This window comes from Staurois parvus, unplaced genomic scaffold (assembly GCF_062004578.1).
Source record: "Staurois parvus isolate SC_StPar_1 unplaced genomic scaffold, SC_StPar_1.0 ptg000073l, whole genome shotgun sequence".
NCBI lineage: Eukaryota > Metazoa > Chordata > Amphibia > Anura > Ranidae > Staurois > Staurois parvus.
Genome location: NW_028317869.1, coordinates 805434 through 831705, shown reverse-complemented (window position 1 = coordinate 831705; position 26272 = coordinate 805434). Strand labels below are relative to the sequence as shown.

General features: G+C 43.3%; 1 protein-coding gene across 1 annotated transcript in view; it reads left to right on the top strand.

The window, feature by feature from the left end:
* The first annotated feature begins 3169 nt into the window (after positions 1-3169).
* LOC149469353 (uncharacterized) overlaps positions 3170-26272 on the top strand; it is a 76004-nt gene continuing 52901 nt past the window's right edge. Inside the window, 4 exon segments of the mRNA XM_089669355.1 lie at positions 3170-3919; positions 5160-5294; positions 5381-5504; positions 11105-12703. Of these exon segments, the coding sequence (XP_089525481.1) occupies positions 3677-3919; positions 5160-5294; positions 5381-5504; positions 11105-12703 (2101 nt within the window). The 5' untranslated portion in view covers positions 3170-3676.

Sequence of the window (26272 nt, the reverse complement as noted above, 5' to 3'; positions counted from 1 at the left end):
CATATGGTGTTCAGAGTGAAATTTGAGGATACTGGCAGAAAGATTCATCCCATCATACAGTCTTCTTGGTGATTGTTATTAAAGCAAAAGTTATTTGAATATTGGTAAGGGTGTTTACTCCTTACTTTAGTAGAAGTGACACTGTGGCGTGTGATTTTGGAGCACAAAAAGAGTGATTCACATACATGGTTTTTCACTACACATTGTGTATATGCACATGTGCTTGTATATTTTTATGTATACACTTTTTTCACTTGGGTGAAATATCACTGGATGGTTCTTATGTATTAATTTATTTAATTAAGGATAATGTACTATGTGGTTTTTATGTTTTTGTTTTTGAGGTAAATCAAGTTGCTGCAAGAGGCTGAGGATTTGAATCAAACTTTGGACACTTGGATTTATTTATTTATTTTTTCAAAGGGACATATGATTTTTGTGAGATTTTTTGATCTTTGATTTACTTTTGGGACTTTATTACATTCACAGATTTGAGGAAAGGATTTATATTATTTATTTACCACTGAGCATATTATCGTTTATATTTGTACACCTCTAAGGGTAGGGGTGAAGTGTGCTTAAATAGTAATTGGGGATTAATAGTGATTATTTATTATCATCACTTTCATCTATTGTTTGTCCATCCTGTGTGTATCTTCTTCTATCCCCTGTCTCTTGGGGTCTCCCTGTCCACTCTGTGCTGTGTGGTTACCCCCATTTGTGGAAGACCTCCCTCCCCCTCCCTTCCCTTCCTATTCCCCCTCCTTGACTAAGATCCCTTCCTTTACCCCCCTCCCCTCCTCAATACTCCCATTTTTTGCTAGTGATCCTAAAACACCAACTTGGTCCTTATGTGCAAAAAATAAATGATGTGACTGGAATGAAGCTCCTTTAACCATTTGCTGACAAGTGGCATATGTGTACATCACTTGACTTCAAGCGGTTGGATGGAGCCACAAGGGATTCCTTGCCACGTGTGGCAGAAAAGAGCTGTTCTTTAAAATGGTTATATTGCAGTTTGGCAATTACGTCCCAAAGGGGACCATTGAATTGATGAGGAGCCGGGTCCCTGTGGACCCTGTCCATTTCCAGATGGAGGGTGCCAGATCTTGAAAAGGAGCAGCTACCTTGGACTGTACATCTGTGATGGTCATTAGTATGAGGAGGAGGTTAGAGCGCCGGGCCCTATTCTTGAAGTCCTCTAGGCAAGACTGTAGGTTGAGATTTTCCTCTCGGAGGGCCTCAAGCACATCTGTATGGTTGTGAACAAAGGGTGTCCAGATCCATGATGGTCTCTACATCCTGTGGATGAGAAGGTTAGAGCACCAGGCCCTATTCTCTAAGTCCTCCAAGCAACACTGTAAGATGAGATTTTCCTCCCTGAGGGCCTCAAGCTCATCTGTATGGTTGTGAACAAAGGGTGTCCAGATCATCAACCCATATCTGGAGTTCAGCTGTGCCCTGTCCTAGCTCTCTGATTTCCCAGGATAGCCAGTCTGTAATTTGGTCTGAGGTTGCCTTCAGAGCCTTTATGAGCATCTGCACAAGTTGCTTAAGCAAGTCAGGGTGAGTGGGATCTGATTGAAAAGCCAGGGGAGAGGTTCCCAGATCAGTATCAGACTCTTGGAATAGATCTTTGTGAGAACCTCCCAGATGGATTTCAGCTTGGGTTTCTGTGTGAAGGCAGCGTACACCATCCTGGATTGTCTGACACCAGCTCTGGGGTGTCAGGAGGCAGCCGGTGAGTGTGATCACTGAGCGGTGCAGAGCCTCATGTAGACATGTCTGGTCCAGAGGGCCTTGTGCATGCGCCTCCGGATAGATAGATATTTTTATGCTTTAGGATTTATTTTTGTGTTTTCGTCACCAAGAGGTCAATTTGAGGGGTTATCTATTCTATTATGAACTAAATACCTTTGTTTGTAACTTGTATTCTGTGTCTTTAAGACTTTTCTATATGTAATAAAATATCTTTGTTAAATAGTTGGTTGCATAAGAGCTAGATTTATTTTTTCTCAGTTATTTTTTAGTTATTTTTGATCTTTCATGGAAGCCACAGGAATGGTTATTTTAATGTTTCTCAGGGATGCAGTTCCTCTGAACTCCACAAGGTGGTGATCTCAATTCTACTCAGACAAGAAGTTATTATGGAACACAGACAGGAAGTGATGTCAGCTACAGACAGGAAGTTACATACCATAGTAAGCTGTGAAGAGACATTGGTGGAAGTGGCAGCAGAGGAGGTAATAAGATGTTATTTCCTATTTACACCCAGTAACCCCCCATCATGTCCATCCTCTTCCTCCATAGTCACGTCCGTCCTCTTCCTCCATAGTCACGTCCATCCTCTTCCTCCATAGTCACGTCTGTCCTCTCCCTCCATAGTCATGTCCGTCCTCTTCCTCCATAGTCATGTCCGTCCTCTTCCTCCATAGTCATGTCCGTCCTCTTCCTCCATAGTCACTGTGACGTCTTTTATCTCCAGCAGATGATGATACACATATATATAGTGTGGGAACCCAGATGAACCCCTTCAGGGGCAGAACATTCCCCCACTTCCGGGGCCGGAACATTCTCCTCATTGTGGAGATAAATTCTAGTAATATGGTCCTCTAAACAAACAGCACTGACAATAAATAGACAAGACAAGGACCATCCTGACCATACATGGCCTACAAAGGGCAATGATGACACTACACAGGCAGCCAATGGGCAATCATTACACTATGCAGCCAACACAATGATGGAGTGCCGGGGTCAGGAGGATGGAGCATAGAGCCCCTTACATTGCTGCTCAGGAGGAAGAAAACATTCCCCAGCCGGCCATGAAGAATATGTTCCATCATTGGTGTCAGAGGGATGAAAATACTGAGGGGTCTGAGGGAAGTTGAGGAGCTGAGGGGTCTCTCAGGGGTTACTGAGGATGAGAGACTTTGGGGCTCCTGAGGGGGTAGTGGAAATCAGCTTTTAGGGGGTAGAGGAAGTGGGGATCAGGGCTCTGAAGAAAGAAAAGTTTGTCAGGCTCAGGGGGACACTGAGGCAGGGAGGGATGCTCTTGGTCTCTGATTGTCCTCTTACCTGCACTTACTTTCCAGACCTTCTTACAGAACTCCTACCAGGAAAGGAAAGAAACCTTCACCTTCTTATCATCTCACTGGTCAAATAATGTATTCAAAGATACCAAGTGGAATGAAGAATGGCAATCCTTCCCCCCTTGGTGGACACTTGTTCTTAGAGGAGGCCTGTTGGTGTATTATCGACTAAAAGGTATTCAGGGGTCAGTGCTATACAACTTCAGGAGACACTCCAATACCTTCCCATGACACAGGCTCTGGCAGTGCCCGGTGCTGGAATTCAGAGCCCCAGGAACCCACCATCACTCTGTACAAGGTCCTGGATATTACAGTATACTTGGTAACCATACTCCTCCCCCTCCTGTCCTCCTTCTACCCACACTAGGCTCTCATTGGAGGGAAGAGAACAGACTCCTCCCCACTGCTCTCTACTCCACCAGCATTCTCCTGCTCTCTAATCCAATATCTTCTCTTACTGCAGAGAGTGACAGTGACATCACTCCTGGCAGTCAGCAAGGAGATTTCTGATATGGTGGGTCAAGAGGGTCTCGGGTCCTCCTAAATATAAGAAATATTAAACAGTCCAAACTAAATGTCTTCCCATGGGGGGAGTAGTCCTTACATGTCCAGCAACCCTCCTATTCCCCCCTCACATCCACATCCTATTATTGTGTGACCAATACCATCCAAATCATTCTTACTTTCATTTCCCAAAGTTATCCGTCTACAAGGAGACCTGTATAGATCACATGATGGCACCAATGAGGATGGAGGAGGACCGGAGTCACATGACTGAGAAGATACTAAACCTCACCCTGGAGATCATCTACCTGCTGACCGGAGAGGTGAGGAGGATTCTGGGAGGTCACATGACATCACTCTTATCTCTATGAATAAAACACAGACCTGACCGGAGAGGTGAGGAGGATTCTGGGAGGTCACATGACATCACTTTTATCTCTATTAATAAAACACAGACCTGACTGGAGAGGTGAGGAGGATTCTGGGGTATCACATGACATCACTTATGATGGGAGTGACTTTGGGTGGGGGGCCTATGAAACATAGCCCCCTTTGGAGAAGTGGGGAGACCTCTGTCTCAGCTCCCCATATTCCTATTATGTGTAAGTCACCCTGTGCCTGTTAGGGGTACAGGGTTATCTGTCCTGATATTGTGTACACATCTATAGGTGGGGTGTGGGGGTTGTTCATTGTTGACTGCCATGTGGTCCCATTGTTTTATTGTGTGTCCTGCTTGGGAACAAACTATTATGGGATGTATTGGTTCGCGTATTGTCTACTGCCAAGTGGTGCATCCCATTGTTCTATTGTGTGTTTTGCTTGGGAGCAAAGGATTATGGGATATATGTGATTGTACTGGCTTGGTGAGGGGTGTTTCTGGCAGCCCTTCCCCCTGATGGGATGGCCTGCTGATGTGTTTCCTGTTACTGGGTGCATTTCCCCGCCCTGTGTATATATCTTGTATCTATGTAAAAATAAAGCAGTCCACTTCCTGTTTTAAGGCGAGTCTGGTGCTGTTTCATCTTGTATGGCCAGCGGTGGTGTCTGTGGATCTGTGTTCAGACAGGGAAGTGGGAGTCTAACGGAAATAACCTAGTGCAGTCTGGGTCCGGTTCCGTTACATCACTCTTATCTCTATTAATAAAACACAAACCTAACCAGAGAGGTGAGGAGGATTCTGGGAGGTCACATGACATCACTCTTATCTCTATTAATAAAACACAGACCTGACCAGAGAGGTGAGGAGGATTCTGGGAGGTCACATGACATCACTCTTATCTCTATTAATAAAACACAGACCTGACCAGAGAGGTGAGGAGGATTCTGGGAGGTCACATGACATCACTCTTATCTCTATTAATAAAACACAAACCTGACCGGAGAGGTGAGGAGGATTCTGGGAGGTCACATGGCATCACTCTTATCTCTAGTAATAAAACACAGACCTGACCGGAGAGGTGAGGAGGATTCTGGGAGGTCACATGACATCACAAAGACCTGACCGGAGAGGTGAGGAGGATTCTGTGATTCTAACATGACATGCCTATTGGTTCCTCAATACAGAGGTTTCCTCTTCTGAAGTCAGGTGATCATATGACCATCACAGTGCCTCCATGTGACTCCCTAAACCCTGAGAGACACAACATGCAGAAGATTCTAGAAGTCACCAAGAAGATGATGGAGCTGCTGACAGGAGAGGTGAGCGGTGCCGGGAATTCTGGGACATTCTCCAGTAACAGACAAGGGATGTGTCTGGATGGTGACTGTATCATTGTGTGTGTCAGGTTCCTATAAGGTGTCAGGGTGTCACTGTCTATTTCTCCATGGAGGAGTGGGAGTATTTAGAAGGACACAAGGATCTCTACAAGGACGTCATGATGGACAATCAGCCGCCCCTCACATCACCGGGTAAGAGGAGACTTTATTGTAAAGGAGAGAGCAGTACGGAGGATCCACCTAGATCCCCCATCATCTGATAAACACATAGAAACAATGGATTCAGTCAGTGTGTGTGTTTCCTACAGATGGATCCAGTCATGGGAACCCACCAGAGAGATGTCCCCGTCCTCTGTATTCCCGGGATTCCACACAGGAAGGTCACACCATCCCTCACCATCATCAGGTAGATGAGGAACAATCACTGATAGTATCATTAGGATCTGTACATTATCTGCATTGTTACCATTGATGTCATTTTTATTATATATTCAGAGTGGAAACCTGAGAGATCCTAAAGTTTATGTTAAAGAAGAGATAAAAGAGGAGGAGGATGAGGATGGGGGGATGGAGGAGTCAGAGCTTCTAAAAGAACACAAAGATCTGTACCAGGACACCATGGTGGAGTCATCCAGCTACAGGAACCCACCAGAGAGATGTCCCCGTCCTCTGTATTCCCGGGATTCCACACAGGAAGGTCACACCATCCCTCACTGTTACAAGGTTGGTGGGATGGAGTATCTAGAACATGGACTTGTGGAGACAATGTGTGGATGTTGTGTGTGATGTCACAATCATAAATCTTACATTTTACAGATGATATTTTCTCTCATTTCCTTGATTTAGAGTGGAGATCCAATCGATATAGAATTTGAGGTGAAAGCAGAAGAAGAAGAGGCGTATGTGAGGGATGATCAGCAGTCTATGGAGGAGGATGGAATAACGGGGACATTTATAGAGGAGGACACTCCTACAGAGATCAGCACAGGTGGGTCATGAACACTAAATCCATTCCTCCACCCATACTGCTCACTGATTGGTCCAGAGTAGGGCGGGGACTGGGTGATATCAGCCTGTAATCCCCTGGTCACTTTCCTGAGCTGTGTTCCCCGTCCTGTATTCCTGGATTTCTCTCGGATAATCTTCCTTCTCTGTGCTGCAGACACAATTTATGTCTCTAGACTGGATTTATGGAGGTTCTGGGGTTCAGCTGGCAGCAAAATGTGGATTTTTCCTATAAGCATTGCATAATGTAGGCACCCAGGACATGTGACTGGGGTCTCCTGCCTTGTGCCTGACTCCTCCAGGGGACCTTCTCTGTTATCTGCTGGCTGTGCCGGGTGGAGGGATATGTCTGTAGTGTCTCAGACCCAAGTCACTGAGTGCAGTCTCAGGAGATGGGAGACAAGCAACCCTTTAAGAACCTTTAATTACTGAATACCAATATTATGAGTCCTGACCATTATACTATACAGGTGAAACTCGAAAAATGAGAATATGGTGCAAAAGTTCATTTATTTCAGTGCAGCAACTTAAAAGGTGAAACTAATATATGAGACTCATTACATGCAAAGCAAGATAGTTCAAGCCGTGATTTGTCATCATTGTGATGATTATGGCTTACAGCTCATGAAAACCCCAAATCCACAATCTCAGAAAATGAGAATATTCCATGCAATCAATAAAACACGGCTTGTACATAGAACAATATCGCACCTCTGAAAAGTAGAAGCTGCATATGTACTCAGGACTTGGTTTGGGCCCCTTTTGCAGCAATTACTGCCTCAATGCGGCGTGGCATGGAAGCTATCAGCCTGTGGCACTGCTGAGGTGTTATGGAAGACCAGGATGCTTCAATAGCGGCCTTCAGCTCTTCTGCATTGTTCGGTCTCATGTCTCTCATCTTTCTCTTGGCAACGCCCCATAGATTCTCTATGGGATTCAGGTCAGGCGAGTTTGCTGGCCAATCAAGCACAGTAATCCCACGGTCATTGAACCAGGTTTTGGTGCTTTTGGCAGTGTGGGAGGTGCCAAGTCCTGCTGGAAAATGAAGTCAGCATCCCCATGAAGCTCGTCTGCGGAAGGAAGCATGAAGTGCTCCAAAATCTCCTGGTAGACGGCTGCGTTGACCCTGGACTTAATGAAGCACAGAGGATCAACACCAGCAGATGACATGGCTCCCCAAATCAACACAGACTGTGGAAACTTCACACTGGACTTCAGTGTGTGCCTCTCCATTCTTCCTCCATACTCGGGGTCCTTGGGCCTCTCCATTTTTCCTCCATACTCGGGGTCCTTGGGCCTCTCCATTCTTCCTCCTTACTTGGGGTCCTTGGGCCTCTCCATTCTTCCTCCATACTCTGGGTCCTTGGGCCTCTCCATTCTTCCTCCTTACTCTGGGTCCTTGGGCCTCTCCATTCTTCCTCCATACTCCGGGTCCTTGGGCCTCTCCATTCTTCCTCCATACTCCGGGTCCTTGGGCCTCTCCATTCTTCCTCCATACTCGGAGTCCTTGGGCCTCTCCATTCTTCCTCCATACTCGGGGTCCTTGGGCCTCTCCATTCCTCCTCCTCCATACTCAGGGTCCTTGGGCCTCTCCATTCTTCCTCCACACTCCGGGTCCTTGGGCCTCTCCATTCTTCCTCCACACTCCGGGTCCTTGGGCCTCTCCATTCTTCCTCCATACTCGGGGTCCTTGGGCCTCTCCATTCTTCCTCCATACTCGGGGTCCTTGGGCCTCTCCATTCTTCCTCCATACTCGGGGTCCTTGGGCCTCTCCATTCTTCCTCCATACTCGGTGTCGTTGGGCCTCTCCATTCTTCCTCCATACTCGGGGTCCTTGTGCCTCCATTCTTCCTCCATACTCTGGGTCCTTGGTTTCCAAATGAGATGCAAAAGTTGCTCTCATCAGAAAAGAGGACTTTGGACCACTGAGCAACAGACCAATGTACACTCTGTTGTACATGACATCCTCCTGACCCCTGCACTATATACTGTACAGTGGATATAAAACATCTACACACCCCTGTTAAAATGTCAGGTTTCTGTGATGTAAAAAAATGAGACAAAGATAAATGATTTCAGAACTTTTCCACCTTTAATGTGACCTATAAACTGTACAACTCAATTGAAATACAAATTGAAATCTTTTAGGGGGGAAGTAAACAAAAAATACTAAAATAATGTGGTTGCATAAGTGTGCAATTAAGCAATCACAACCACAATCATGGTAAATAGGAGTCAGTACACACCCGCCATCATTTAAAGTGCCTCTGATTAACCCCAAATAAAGGCCATCTGTTCTAGTCAGTCTTTCCTGACATTTTCTTAGTCGCATCCTACAGCAAAAGCCATGGTATGCAGAGAGATTCCAAAGCATCAGAGGGATCTCCTTGTTAAAAGGTATCAGTCAGGAGAAGGATACAAAAGAATTCCCAAGGCATTAGATGTACAATGGAACACAGTGAAGACAGTCATCATCATGTGGAGAGAATATGCCATAACAGTGACACCACCAACAGTGACATCACCAACAATTACATCACCAACAATTACATCACCAACAGTGACATCACCAACAGTGACATCACCAAGAACTGGACGTCCCTCCAAAATGGATGAAAAGACGAGAAGAAAACTGGTCTGGGAGGCGGCCAAGAGGCCTACAGCAACATGAAAGGAGCTGCAGGAATATGTGGCAAGTCCTGGCTGTGTGGTCCATGTGACAACAATCTCCGTGTCCTTCATATGTCTGGTCTATGGGGTAGAGTGGAAGACGGAAGTCCTTTCTTAGGAAGAAAACCATCCAAGCCCGGCTACATTCTGCAAAAACACATCTGAAGTCTCCCAGAAGCATGTGGGGAGATGTGTTCTGGTCTGATGAAACCAAGGTTGGACTTTTTGGCCATAATTCCAAAAGATATGTTTGGCACAAAAACAACACTGCACATCACCAGAAGAACACCATACTCACTGTGAAGCATGGTGGTGGCAGCATCATGCTTTGGGGCTGTTTTTCTTCAGCTGGAACTGGGGCCTTAGTCAAGGTAGAGGGAATTATGAACAGTTCCAAATACCAGTCAATATCGGCACAAAACCTTCCGGCTTCTGCTAGAAAGCTGAACAAAGAGGAGCTTCACCTTTCAGCATTGCGACCACCCAAAGCATCCATCCAAATCCACAAAGGAATGGCTTCACCAGAAGAAGATGGAAGATTTGGAATGGCCCAGCCAGAGCCCAGACCTGAATCCGATGGACAATCTGTGAGGTGATCTGAGGAGGGCTGTGCGCAGGAGATGACACGCAATCTGACAGATTTGGAGTGTTTTTTCAAGGAAGAGCGGGCAAATATTGCCAAGTCAGGATGTGCCGTGCTGATAGACTCCTCCCCAAAAAGACTGAGTGCTGGAATCACATCAAAAGGGGCTTCAACAAAGGATTAGTGTAAGGGTGTGTACACTTATGCAACCAGATTATTTTAGTTTTTTATTTTTACTTCCCCCAACTAAGTGATTTCAGTTTGTTGTTTAACTGAGTTGTACAGTTTATAGGTCACATTAAAGGTGGAAAAGGTTCTTAAATTATTTATCTTTGTCTCATTTTTTTTTACATCACAGAAACCTGACATTTTAACAGGGGTGTGCAGACTTTTTATATCCACTGTATGTTGTACATTACATACTCCTGACCCCTGCACTATATAATCTATGTTGTACATTACATACTCCTGACCCCTGCACTATATACTCTATGTTGTACATTACATCCTCCTGACCCCTGCACTATATACTCTATGTTGTACATTACATACTCCTGACCCCTGCACTATATACTCTATGTTGTACATTACATCCTCCTGACCCCTGCACTATATACTCTGTTGTACATTTCATACTCCTGACCCCTGCACTATATACTCTGTTGTACATTACATACTCCTGACCCCTGCACTATATACTCTATGTTGTACATTACATACTCCTGACCCCTGCACTATATACTCTATGTTGTACATTACATCCTCCTGACCCCTGCACTATATACTCTATGTTGTACATTACATACTCCTGACCCCTGCACTATATACTCTATGTTGTACATTACATACTCCTGACCCCTGCACTATATACTCTATGTTGTACATTCCATAGTCCTGACTTCTGCTCTCCCCCCTCCCCCCACTGCTATATATACACATAATATGGATTCTCCTTTGTTACCCCCATTTCCTCCCAGCTGGACATTTTATATCGGATGATGTGATTGGAGCACAGATTTTTACATGGTGATAATAATGTGATAACATCCTCCAACTTTGGACCCTTAAACAGAAAGTGATAATGAGGGAGGAGTCAATACCCCAATGATGGTGGTCTTCAGGATCAGTCCAGTCTTCATCTTGGTTGTTCTCCCCCCATCCTCACTCTCTGACCTCTGGTGGGGCTCATCCCCGCTGTTCTTCATGACTAAATCATGGACTAAATAAGGAAGTGCAGTACTTCTTGTGTTGGGAAGATGGTGATGAGTGATAGAGGGGGTGGGGACCCTCGTCCTATAATCCCCTCATCACTGTCCCTCCTATAAAAGACAGTTCGGGTTGTTTCCTCACTCTCTGACTAAGGTCCATGAATAAAGAAATGACCTGGTAGGAGATCAGAGGAGCCATTTCCTAGTTTCCTTGAGGGTGGAATTGTAAACTCCTCAGAGACCAAGCTGCCTGATGTGGGCGGAGTCCTGGTTTGGGGGAACCAATCAGCTCCTGTCTAGTAATCCTCTTTGTCTTTGTATTTTAGTCCATGGCCGGGAGATGAGGAAAACCTCCGAGGATTGTCTCACTTTGTCTCCAGACTGGAAAGTAGAAGATGAGGACATCACACAGTATAGTCCAGGAAAAAACCCGGCTCCCTCCAATGTCCATCCGGCACCACCCAGTGTAGATGGACCATTGGATTCCTCGTATCCTGAGGAACCTCAGACTGTGCGGGACCGGGCCGGCCTTCCAACAGGGAAGAGCTTCTCCTGTCCTGAGTGCGGGAAATGTTTCCATTATAAATACAATCTTAATAGGCATAAAAGATCTCACACAGGGGAGAAGCCATATTCCTGTACTGAGTGCGGGAAATGTTTCCAATCTAAATCTAGTCTTAATGTGCATAAAAGATCTCACACGGGTGAAAAGCCCTATTCCTGTTCTGAGTGTTTGAAATGTTTTTCAAAAGTGTCACATCTTTACACACATCAGAGATCTCACACAGGGGAGAAGCCTTATTCATGTCCTGAGTGCGGGAAATTTTTTTCAGTGAAGTCCAGTCTTTACAGACATCAGTTATCTCACACAGGGGAGAAGTCATATTTTTGTCCTGAGTGCGGGAAATGTTTTTCACAAAAGTCCCATCTTTACACACATCAGAAATCTCACACAGGTGAGAAGCTGTATTCTTGCCCTGAGTGTGGGAAGGGTTTCCAGCATAAATCAGAGCTTAATGTGCATGAAAGATCTCACACTGGGGAGAAGCCGTATTCCTGTCCTGAGTGCGGGAAATGTTTTTCAGTGAAGTCCAGTCTTTACAGACATCAGAGATCTCACACGGGGGAAAAGCTGTTTTTTTGTTCTGAGTGTGGAAAATGTTTTTCAGAGAAGTCCAAACTTCATAGTCATCAGAGATCTCACACGGGGGAGAAGCCGTATTGTTGTCCTGAGTGCGGGAAATGTTTTTCAGACAAGTCCCATCTTTGCAGACATCAGAGATCTCACACAGGGTTGAAACCATATTCCTGTCTTGAGTGCGGAAAATGTTTTTCACAGAACTCCAATCTTCATGAACATCAGATATCTCACACGGGAGACAAGCCGTATTCCTGTGCTGAGTGTGGGAAATGTTTTTCACAGAACTCCAATCTTTACAGACATCGGAGATCTCACACGGGGGAGAAGCCATATTCCTGTCTTGAGTGTGGAAAATGTTTTGCACGGCAGTCCATTCTTCATACACATCAGAGATCTCACACAGGGGAGAAGCTATATTCTTGTACTGAGTGTGGGAAATGTTTTTCACAAAAGGCCAATCTTTACACACATCAGAGATCTCACACAGGGGAGATGCTATATTCTTGTCCTGAGTGTGGGAAATGTTTTTCACAAAAGGCCAGTCTTTACACACATCAGAGATCTCACACAGGGGAGAAGCCATATTCTTGTTCTGAGTGTGGGAAATGTTTTTCAGATAAGTCGAATCTTTCCAGACATCAGAGATCTCACACAGGGGAGAAGCCGTATTCCTGTCCTGAGTGCGGGAAATGTTTTTCAGAGAAGTCCCATCTTAACACACATCAGAGATCGCACACGGGGGAGAAGCCATATTCCTGTCCTGAGTGTGTGAAATGTTTTTCAAGTAACTTCAATCTTTCCAAACATCAGAGATCTCACACGGGGGAGAAGCCACTTTCCTGTCCTGAGTGAGGGAAATGTTCCTCTCTGAAGTCCTGTCTTCCTGTACATCAGGGATCCCACACAACCCTGGAGGTGTATTAGTGCCTTGAGTGCGGGAAATGTCTTCTAGATGAATGTTGCTGGACATCCCAGCTCTCATGTGGGGAAGAAGCACACCCTGATATACACCTCAGATATACTCCATGGCTGATCTTCATCATGGAAGAAACAGTCCATAAGGAGATCAGAGGTCCCCAAAGACATGGATGAAGTGTGGGACCGGGTTGGCCATTGATGGCAGAAGAAGTTTTCAATGTATTTTCCATGAATGGAAGACATTCCAGCAGCTCAGATGTGACCCTAATAACATTGGTTCCCCATTCACACAGGAGGAATGGACATGAACTCTCACTGAGGGAATTGCTATACAAACATTCTATGAATAGACCCCCAAATGTCAGGAGACGTTTCTATAAAGACGGGAAGTATGGAGCAGAGAAATGAAGAGACCTCCCAGCAATGTTATTACCAGGCTGCAGCTAGGGGGAGCTCTAATGTCACCCCAGCAGAGGGATCCCATCTAGCCCACATTAACCCTCTCACTGCCAGAGCTGTTTCTGCATGATTTTGCACACATGGGAAAATGCAGATTTTGGTCCTGAAGATGAGATAAACCCCCAAACATCTATTCTGTGACATCAGAGGCCGTGGAGAATAAAATGGTGGTGATTGTTAAGGTGTTCCCCGTACACAGATTCCCCTTCATATCCGCCTTTATTTCCTCCTTTCCCCCATTTTCTATGTTGGGATCTTTTCTACAATACTTTGTTATAATAATGGAACACGTTGTGTATTGTATTGTACACCAATAATAATGACTCCGCCCCCACATTCCAGACAAGGGATCTTCCTGACCAATCGGATTCCTTCCTTTACTATTTCCTGATTTTTATGCTTCAATCTTGTTAAATGTAAAATTATAATAAAACATTTATTGAACAAAAACTATTGTGTGTGTCGGTGCAATGACGGCAAACTTCAATATAGAACATTGCTCCTCGGTGACACCTCACACCCTTCAATAACGGCGCAGAGTGCGGGGGTCAGCAGTATATCATATACAGCCCACCATACAGAGTGCAGAGGGGGGCTGTAGTGTGCCCCCCCTCCTGATCCATACCAGGCCACATGTCCACAACATGGGGGTCACCTTACCAGGGGGGATTCCCCTAGGCATAGCACCTTGGCTGGTGGCTGTGGGGATCTGTGGGTGGGGGTCATATTGGATTCTGGAAACCCCCTTTAATAACAAGGGACCCCCATATAGTGTCCCCCCATGTGAATGAGTATGGGGTATATAGTACCCGACAATAGCACCAGCCCAATGACAGCTCCCTAAACTGTCATCATCTACATAAGTGAAGGGACAGGGATGGTGGGACCTTATTACCCAAATGTGACCAGTGACCATATTTGGTCAGTGATGTCACTGCTTTCCCCGCCCCCTTCCTTACATGTCAGGGATTCCCAATGACATCACTGATTCCTGGGGGTGTGGCCGCTGTACCCATCCATGTCTTCCTCAGGCACCAGTGACAGCGGGAAGCTGTTATATATAGAAGTGGTAGAAATGTCTCTTCTATATGTGATGATCGGCTCCTGCAAAACACGGGACCGGAACAGGCAAAGTTTGGTTTGTACTGTCGTCTCATCCCTACTCTCCGACCGCTAAACCCAGAGATCATCACAAGTGGTCAGTGTATTTGTCCCTTACATTGGTGACCAATGGGAGAAGGACCCCCTTATATCAGTGGTCAGTGTAGTGGTCCCATACATTGGTGACCAATGGGAGAAGGATCCCCTTATATCAGTGGTCAGTGTAGCGGTCCCTTACATTGGTGACCAATGGGAGAAGGACCCCCTTATATCAGTGGTCCGTGTAGCGGTCCCTTACATTGGTGACCAATGGGAGAAGGACCCCCTTATATCAGTGGTCAGTGTAATGGTCCCTTACATTGGTGACCAATGGGAGAAGGACCCCCTTATATCAGTGGTCAGTGTAGTGGTCCCTTAAATTTTGTGACCAATTGGAAGATTCCCTTTTATCCGTGGTCAATGTAGTGGCCCCTTAAATTTTGTGACCAATTGGAGAAGGATTCCCCTTTTATCCGTGGTCAGAGTAGTGGTCCTTTACATTTTGTGACCAATTGGAGAATTCCCTTTTATCACTGGTCAGTGTATTGGTCCCTTACATTTTGTTACCAATTGGAGAAGGATTCCCTTTTATCAGTGGTCAGTGTAGTGGACCCTTACATTGGTGACCAATGGGAGAAGGACCCCCCTATATCAGTGGTCAGTGTATTGGTCCCTTACAAAAGACTAGAAGGTCTAAAAAAAACTAAATTTGAATGAATCACCGGGACCAGATGGCTTGCACCTGAGAGTCCTCAAAGAATGTAGCCAGGTCATTGATAGACAGTCATTCCTCATCTTTAGGAAAGCTTACTGACCGGAATGGTGGCAGCAGATTGGTGAAAATCTAACGTGGTTCCAGTATTCCAGAAAGGACCGAGATACATATCTGGAAGCTCCAAGCCAGTCAGCCTAACATCAATAGTTTGTAAACTATTGGAGGGATGATAAGGGACCATACCCAAGAATTTGCTGATGAACATAGTATCATTAGTAGTACCCAGCATGGATTTATGGGAAAAGATCGTTCTTGTCAGACCAACCTATTACCAATCTATGAGGAGGTGAGCTGTGATCTGGATAAAGGAACCCCCGTGGATGTAGAAGCAACGAGGATTGTGTCACTTCCAGAGTCACTCAGATGTAAACAAGCCATTTCCAGCTTGTGAAAGCATCAGAATGAACTGATCTTGGTTTGATCGGATGTTTTTATGGTCAGATTGAGATCTGGGGTCCAATAGACCGCAGATGTCTCAGTAAAGAGAACCTGTCTGATAGCAATAAAAGTAATAAATAAATTGGGACAGTGCAAAAATAGAAAAAAAATAAAATAAAAAAATGAAATCCCCCCACCCCCCCGTGTTTGCACACAAAGGCTAACACATACAGAAGTCCACCACGCATTGTAAACGGTGTTCTCACCCCACGTGTCTCCACACAGGTATGGCTGGAAATGTCAGAGTGAGAGCGATAATTCCGGCATCAGACCTCCTGTGTAACTCTACACTGGTAACCTGAGTGACACCTATGGGGGGTATTTAGGCCCCGTAGTTTGGCGCCGTTCCACTGGCATTTGTAATTGTAAAGCGTGACATGTTAGGTATCTATTTACTCGGCATAACATCATCTTTTACCCCCAAAACTGTATTATATTGTGTTTGCTGCACTAACATTAGGTAAAGTTTCTTTTCTAAAAAATGTACATTAAAGAAAATCTGCAGAAATACGGAGCGACAAATATTGTACCAGCAACCATGTTCCTCTCCAGGGTCTCTGCTTATATATAATATTTGGGGGCTCTCAGTCATTTCCCAGCAAATAATGACTTTTACATGTCGGAATGTCAGAATTGGCCGGGTAGGGAAGTATTAATAATAAATACAATAAATAATCGTCTCCTGACATTTAGGAGTCTATTAATAAATGGAACAACAACTCCCCCAGGTAGAAGTGCCGGTACAGTCCATTCCTTCTGTGTGAATGGGATGGGGGGACCAATGGTAGGAGGCTCTTTGCTGAGCTGCTTGAAGGGTTTCCATCCATTTCACATGGAAAATACCACATTTGTCTATTGGATGGTGAGAATTCCTAGGATACTTAGCGCCATCTAAAGGCCAAATGCAGAATTTCCCATTTTAAATCAATGGCTGGTGTCATAGTGTTGGTTTAACCCCCTGATGCCGAGTGCATGCAAATTAGTGACCTCTCAGACCAGACCTGGGATTTGTTCCGTGGGGCCGCTAATTTGTGTACCTGTCTTTGTGCCGGAAGCACACCGCACGGCGCACTCCCAGCACAATGACCGGGGTGTCACTGAGAGCCCCGGGTTCTGGAACTCTCAATTCCGGGTCACATGATTGCTGTGATAGCCTCTAATTGGCTATCACTGATCAGTCACTATGAAGCCCACCCCTTTGTATTCTCTCTCTGAATGAAAGAGAGAAATATATTGTATCATTATGTATATATTATACATTGTTTCATTATATACATTATATTATACTTTGTATTATTATATACAATCCATTATACATTGTATCATTATATACATTCCATTATACATTGTATCATTATATACATCCTATTATACATTGTATCATTATATACATTATATTATACATTGTGTCATTATATGCATTATATTATACATTGTATCATTATATACATTATATTATACATTGTGTCATTATATACATTATATTATACATCGTATCATTATATACATTATATTATACATCGTGTCATTATATACATTCTATTATACATCGTAGCATTATATACATTCTATTATACATTGTATTATTATATACATTCTATTATACATTGTATCATTATATACATTATATTATACATTGTATCATTATATACACAATTTTACACATTGTATCATTATATGCATCCTATTATACATTGTATCATTATATACATCCTATTATACATTGTATCATTATATACATTATATTATACATTGTATCATTATAGACATCCTATTATACATTGTATTATTATATACATTTTATTATACAATTTATCATTATATACATCCTATTATACATTGTATTATTATGTACATTTTATTATACAATTTATCATTATATACATTCCATTATACATTGTATCATTATATACATCCTATTATACATTGTATCATTATATACATCCTATTATACAATGTATCATTATATACATCATATTATACATTGTATCATTATATACATTCCATTATACATTGTATCGTTATATACATCCTATTATACATTGTATCATTATATACATTATATTATACATTGTATCATTATATACATCCTATTATACATTGTATTATTATATACATTCTATTATATATTTAATCATTATATACATTCCATTATACATTGTATCATTATATACATCCTATTATACATTGTATCATTACATACATCCTATTATACATTGTATCATTATATACATTATATTATACATTGTATCATTATATACATCCTATTATACATTGTATTATTATATACATTCTATTATATATTTAATCATTATATACATTCCATTATACATTGTATCATTATATACATCCTATTATACATTGTATCATTACATACATCCTATTATACATTATATCATTATATACATTCTATTACACATTGTCTCATTATATACATTATATTATACATTGTATCATTATATACATTCTATTATACATTGTATCATTATATACACCCTATTATACATTGTATTATTATATACATTCTATTATATATTTAATCATTATATACATTCCATTATACATTGTATCATTATATACATCCTATTATACATTGTATCATTACATACATCCTATTATACATTGTATTATTATATACATTCTATTATACATTGTGTTATTATATACATTCTATTATACATTGTAGCATTATATACATTGTATCATTATATACATCCTATTATACATTGTATCATTGTATACATTCCATTACACATTGTATCATTATATACATTCTATTATACATTGTATCATTATATACATCCTATTATACATTGTATCATTATATACATTCCATTATACATTGTATCATTATATACATCCTATTATACATTGTATCATTATATACATTATATTATACATTGTATCATTATATACATTCTATTATACATTGTATCATTATATACATCCCATTATACATTGTATCATTATGTACATTTTATTATACATTGTATCATTATATACATTATATTATACATTGTATCATTATATACATCCTATTATACATTGTATCATTATATACATCCTATTATACATTGTATCATTATATACATTCCATTATACATTGTGTCATTATATACATTTTATTATACATTGTATTATTATATACATTATATTATACATTATGTCATTATATACATTATATATATATATATATATATATATATATATTACACACCTGACTCCAAGCAGCAGATTCTACTTCTCCCGCAGCACTTTCCTATGGAGGCCTCCTCTGGACCCACTCACCCAGACCCAGTGGTCAGAAATGTGGTGGAGTTGGTTTGTTTCTATCATAACTGAGCACCTTTCAAGTCCCCCCTAACCCTCCCTCTCTATCCTTCTCTTCTTCCCAGACTCACTGGCCCTGATTCACTAAGATGTGAGTCTACTGGCAGAGACTGACCATTCAGGCAGACTCAGGTCAATCAATCAGTCGTCTGACCAGCGTCTAGCAAGCTCATTAACGAGCGTCTACTGACTACTTTGCTATTAGTAAATGTGGTATCCCGTCTGGCACATGTTTAGGTGCAATACCGGATATGTTCGCTAGATGGCGCACAAGCGCGGGCTTTATTAATATTGGCGTTTTTCTGATAGCAAAAGAGAATCCTTAGAATGTAATAAATAGTACACCTGTATTAGAATTTTCTATTTTTTTTATTTCTTTTTTTGCTGTTTCTCCAAAATGATCAGGAAACGAATGCATTTACTAATGAATGTCATACATTCTGTATTCAAATGTTAAACATTTTCACACTTATATCTCAAATAATTTATATACTTCTAATTTCCCAATATAATGATATATCTTCATTCTCTTTAATCACGTAACTATTCTATGTTAAAGACAAGTGCAGCGCTATAAATGCATGTGATCAATAATGAACGCATGTAAAAACCAAAAAGTGCAAAGAATTGCAACAATGATGTAAAATTGTAAATGGTGCTAAAATAAGTTCATAGAATCATTCCTGAATAATGGAATGTCCTTCATGTGAGAGTACCAACTCAGAGAGTGCCTATGAATGGCACGTGTGTTCTCTCCGTGACGGACAGTAGTGCATGAACTCGTGAAAGGTAAACCACCCTTGGGACTGGTCTACACTCACCAGAACAAAAGTATTAATGTGCATGGGTTATACACATCACACATCTGGGGGTGCAGCGGTATGCTGGCAGTTATGGGTTCGTCATCCAGCTCCATCCATCCATCCATCCATCAGGGTGGGTGCCCAAATGGTCCTGGGGAGGAATTAGCTCAGCCACAGGAGCCAGAAAGGTGCTCAATAGTGTAGTACACTGTCACAGGGGTGGATGACCTTTCACGAGTTCATGCACTACTGTCCGTGGTTATATTTATCTTGTGTAAGACCATTTTACTAGTCTATATCATTTGACCAGCGCTCGCTTTATCATTTTTAAACAATGTAACTATTCTACATTATAGCTCAAACTGTGTCTCCCACAGTGGTTTAGTGGTTAGAGCTCAGAACTTACAGCACTTGGGTCATGGGTTCTAATCCCAGTCATAGCTACATCCTAAAAAATAGAGATGAATGTTACCTATGTACTGTTCTTCTGCCAATTATGAAATGTGCAAGTTTCATGCCGTGTATATTTCATTGTAACTTTTTTCTCTTTTAAAACCGTCTCCTTATACAACTTGACCCCCTCCCCCACCCCATCATCTCCTGTCCCATATGCAAATCTATGGATCACCGCCCCACTCTTTAACTATCTATTTACTGTTCAAGTGAATGTGTATCATTTTCTATCAGCTACAGCTCAGATCTCACATTATTATACGATTCCTGATTGTATCTCACCACTAGTCTGATTGAATTCACAATTCCTGGTCAGTCCCGTTCCCTGACCTCTAATAACCTTTAGGGCCAGTTCACACTACATGTGTTTCAGTTGCTTTTTCGGCATCACAAACGCACAGAAAGAAGGTTATGTGGTTGTCAATGTCATAGTTCACATCAGCACTTGCATTTTCAATGCATTGCAGGTGCTGTAAACAAAGTTGACCACGCTGCATTGTTTCTGCACAGAACTGTACTGGAACACATTGAAACGTCCTTGAATGTACTAAAGCGCACATGTCCCTAACTACATTGAATACAAAGAAAATAGAAAAAAAATAAGTGGAAGGGATACAAAAATGCAATGTAAACATGTCCAAAACGCATCCAAAATGTACTGGAACACACTAAACATGCATGCCAAAAGGGCATGAAAAAAACCCATCAGGAACACATCTAGACTGTTTCTATAGTGTGAACCGGCCCTTAGGACTTGTTCACACCATTGGTGGTGCAGAAACGCATGCAAGAACACACATTTTTCAGCACAGAAAAGAAATGCAATGCCCTGTGTAGATGTGCGCAGGTACCATGATGAAAACGTTGTTGCACCTACACACGTCTATTAAAAACAGCCCCATTCACAGCCACAAAAACGCATGGCACCACACTACTGTGCGGTTAGGTGCAACACACTTGGAAAATAACATGCCTGCAGTATTTTGGTATGTTTCCACATGTTAAGCAGCCCATTAAATTCAATGGGCTGAGGGAAAAAAAGAAATATAACAAACACAAAATGCCACATTCACACAGGTCCTCTGACCTGTACAGCATGAATGAGGGGGTTGTTTATGTGGCTGGAGCCACCTGTTACACTATGGGGACACAGCAGCTGTATGAACACAGGTTTTAATCTGACAGGTGTGAAGGCGTGGGGAAGTGGCCCTGAATGCTCACTGTGTGTTCAGGGCTGTACACCTGCAACCATATGCTTGTCAAATTAGGATCTGCAGCATTCACATAGTGTAACATAGGTTGCATGCTAATGGCGACAGCCACAAAAACAAACACTGATTCACACTCTACAGGCCACAGCACCCATGTGAATGAGCCCCAAGACCTCAATTACACAACGTTTGATTTATTAACTCAGTACAGGTTTATCATTTGGATTGAACAGGAATTTGTTTGTGATTGTGTCCATGAAGAAAATGTGTATTGTTACCATATATATAATTTGGATATTTTCTCTGGTGGTGGGGGCCTGTCAGGTATGCTGTACGGGCCCCGTGATATCTAACAGTGGCCCTGGGTGTATGCTTGTGTCTGTGCCACCTGTATAGTTAGGAAGAACAATAAGTTCTTCTATGGAGTATCTTGAACCTCTGCTATGTACCTCAATGCATCTAGGGATCGGCCACGTTTTCCTATGAAAAATAACAAAATTGGTTGTAATGTTTCCCCTGAAGCAAGCTCCTTTTTTTATACTATGGTATTAGGATGTGGGGTCCCTTGGCATCCTCGTAAGCAAAACAGAACTGTTGGTCCTGCATTGTGTGTAATGACGTCAGAATTCCTTATACCCTGCGTAGTGTGGGGGTCCTGTGGGGGGGAATTATACCTCAGCCTGAAGTGGGGCTTTAATAAAATGGAGACCTGAATGGAGAGGTGAGGAGGATTCTGGGAATATCATTTGATGTGACTATTTGTGTTCAGATGTAGAGTTTTCCTCCTGTGAAGTCTGGAGATCATATGACATCACATTGCCTCCACCTCCCTCCCTGATAGAAGAGAGAAAGAAGAAGAAGATTCTAGAAGTCACCAGAGAGATCACTGAGCTGCTGACAGGAGAGGTGAGCGGTGCCGGGAATTCTGGGACATTCTCCAGTAACAGACAAGGGATGTGTCTGGATGGTGACTGTATCATTGTGTGTGTCAGGTTCCTATAAGGTGTCAGGGTGTCACTGTCTATTTCTCCATGGAGGAGTGGGAGTATTTAGAAGGACACAAGGATCTCTACAAGGACGTCATGATGGACAATCAGCCGCCCCTCACATCACCGGGTAAGAGGAGACTTTATTGTAAAGGAGAGAGCAGTACGGAGGATCCACCTAGATCCCCCATCATCTGATAAACACATAGAAACAATGGATTCAGTCAGTGTGTGTGTTTCCTACAGATGGATCCAGTCATGGGAACCCACCAGAGAGATGTCCCCGTCCTCTGTATTCCCGGGATTCCACACAGGAAGGTCACACCATCCCTCACCATCAGGTAGATGATGACAATTATTGGTAGTTGTGATTTATACACAGCATGTTTGTTACAATGAATGTTTTATTATATCTTTCAGAGTGGAATCCTCGGGGATGATAATATTGATGTTAAAGAAGAGTATAAAGAGGAGGATGAGGAGTATGGAGTGATGGAGGAGTTTTCAGAAGGACACAAGGATATGATGGAGCCACCTAATACCAGGAACCCACCAGAGAGATGTCCCCGTCCTCTGTATTCCCGGGATTCCACACAGGAAGGTCACACCATCCCTCACCATCATCAGGTAGATGAGGAACAATCACTGATAGTATCATTAGGATCTGTACATTATCTGCATTGTTACCATTGATGTCATTTTTATTATATATTCAGAGTGGAAACCTGAGAGATCCTAAAGTTGAGGTTAAAGAAGAGATAAAAGAGGAGGAGGATGAGGATGGGGGGATGGAGGAGTCAGAAATTCTAAAGGGACACAAAGATCTGTACCAGGACACCATGGTGGAGTCATCCAACTACAGGAACCCACCAGAGAGATGTCCCCGTCCTCTGTATTCCCGGGATTCCACACAGGAAGGTCACACCATCCCTCACCATCATCAGGTAGATGATGACAATTATTTAATTATTAAATAATTATTATAATAAGTAGTTGTGATTTATACACAGCTTGTTTGTTACAATTATTATTATACAGGATTTATGGCGCCGACAGTTTGCTCAGCACTTTACATTATGGAGGGAAACAGTACAGTAACAATACAGTTCAATACACGAGGGATTTGAGGGCCCCGATCCACGGAGTTTACAATCTAGGAGGGAGGGGCTAGTGGTACAAAAGGTAGTAACTGTGGGGGATGGAGTGGTTGGAAGAGTAAAGGATTCCAGTATTAGCTGAGGGCGGGGTGATAGCTGAAGAGATAGGTTTTCAGTGTGCGCCTAAAAGTGAGCAGAGTAGGCGATAGTCTGATAGATTGGAATAGGGAGTTCCAGAGGATGGGGGAAGCTCTGGAGAAGTCCTGGAGACGAGCATGGGAGCAGGAGACAAGGGAGCTAGAGAGTAGAAAGTCTTGTGAGGAGCGGAGAGTACGGTTTGGGTGATATTTAGAGACAAGATCGGTGATGTAATTTGGGGCTGAGTTATAAATGGCTTTATATGTTATTGTTAGTGTTTTGAATTTTATCTGTTGGGCAACGGGAAGCCAGTGGAGGGATTGGCAGAGAGGGGTGGAGGACACTGAATGGAGGCCAGTGGAGGGATTGGCAGAGAGGGGTGGAGGACACTGAATGGAGGCCAGTGGAGGGATTGGCAGAGAGGGGTGGAGGACACTGAATGGAGGCCAGTGGAGGGATTGGCAGAGAGGGGTGGAGGACACTGAATGGAGGCCAGTAGAGGGATTGGCAGAGAGGGGTGGAGTACACTGAGTGGAGGCCAGTGGAGGGATTGGCAGAGAGGGGTGGAGTACACTGAGTGGAGGCCAGTGGAGGGATCGGCAGAGAGGGGTGGAGGACACTGAGTGAAGGCCAGTGGAGGGATTGGCAGAGAGGGGTGGAGGCCAGTGGAGGGATTGGCAGAGAGGGGTGGAGGACACTGAGTGGAGGCCAGTGGAGGGATTGGCAGGGAGGGGTGGAGGACACTGAGTGAAGGCCAGTGGAGAGATTGGCAGAGAGGGGTGGAGGACACTGAGTGGAGGCCAGTGGAGGGATTGGCAGAGAGGGGTGGAGGACACTGAGTGGAGGCCAGTGGAGGGATTAGCAGAGAGGGGTGGAGGACATTGAATGGAGGCCAGTGGAGAGATTGGCAGAGAGGGGTGGAGGCCAGTGGAGGGATTGGCAGAGAGGGGTGGAGGACACTGAGTAGAGGCCAGTGGAGGGATTGGCAGAGAGGGGTAGAGGACACTGAGTGGAGGCCAGTGGAGGGATTGGCAGAGAGGGGTGGCAGATACAGAACGGTTAGTAAGGTGGATGAGTCTGGCAGCAGCATTCATGATAGACTGAAGAGGGGATAGCCTGCGATGAGGTCAGCCAATGAGGAGGGAGTTACAATAGTCAAGGCGAGATATAACAAGGGAGTGAATAAGTTGCTTAGTGGTTTCTGAGGTTAGGAACGGGCGTATCTTGGAGATGCTGCGGAGGTGAAGTCTACAAGATTTGGGGCTGAAAGGACAGATGGGAGTCTAGGATTACACCTAGTACCCTGGCATGAGGGGAGGGACTGATGGTGGTGTTGTTGATCTTGATGGAGAAGTCGGGGGAGGGGGCACGGGCTGGAGGGAATACTAAGAGCTCAGTTTTGGAAAGATTGAGTTTGAGGAAGTGGAGTGACATCCATGCCAATATGTCACTTAGTAGGTTAGTAATGCGAGAGGAGACTGAAGGGGTGAGGTGAAGAGGAGACTGAAGGGGTGAGGTGAGGAGGAGACTGAAGGGGTGAGGTGAGGAGGAGACTTAAGGGGTGAGGTGAAGGGTAGAAAGATAGATTTGTGTGTCATCAGCATAAAGATGGTAGTTGAAGCCATGGGAGTTTATCAAGTGACCAAGGGAGGAGATGTAGATGGAGAAGAGAAGGGGTCCAAGGACAGAACCTTGAGGGACCCCTAAAGAGAGAGGGAGTGAGGAGGAGGAGGCAGCATTATAGGTAAAACTGAAGAGGTGTTGCAATTGGTAGGAGGAGAACCAGGAGAGAGCAGAGTCTCTGAGGCCAAGAGAGTGGAGTTTTTTGAGGAGGAGGGGATGGTCAACTATCAAAAGCCGCAATGAATGTTTTATTATATCTTTCAGAGTGGAATCCTCGGGGATGATAATATTGATGTTAAAGAAGAGTATAAAGAGGAGGATGAGGAGTATGGAGTGATGGAGGAGTTTTCAGAAGGACACAAGGATATGATGGAGCCACCTAATACCAGGAACCCACCAGAGAGATGTCCCCGTCCTCTGTATTCCCGGGATTCCACACAGGAAGGTCACACCATCCCTCACCATCATCAGGTAGATGATGACAATTATTGGTAGTTGTGATTTATACACAGCATGTTTGTTACAATGAATGTTTTATTATATCTTTCAGAGTGGAATCCTCGGGGATGATAATATTGATGTTAAAGAAGAGTATAAAGAGGAGGATGAGGAGTATGGAGTGATGGAGGAGTTTTCAGAAGGACACAAGGATATGATGGAGCCACCTAATACCAGGAACCCACCAGAGAGATGTCCCCATCCTCTGTATTCCCGGGATTCCACACAGGAAGGTCACACCATCCCTCATTGTTGCAAGGTTGGTGAGATGGAGCATCTAGAACATGGACTTGTAAAGATGATGTGTGGATTTTTATGTGACCTTACATTTTACAGATGATATTTTCTCTCATTTCCTTGATTTAGAGTGGAGATCCAATCGATATAGAATTTGAGGTGAAAGCAGAAGAAGAAGAGGCGTATGTGAGGGATGATCAGCAGTCTATGGAGGAGGATGGAATAACGGGGACATTTATAGAGGAGG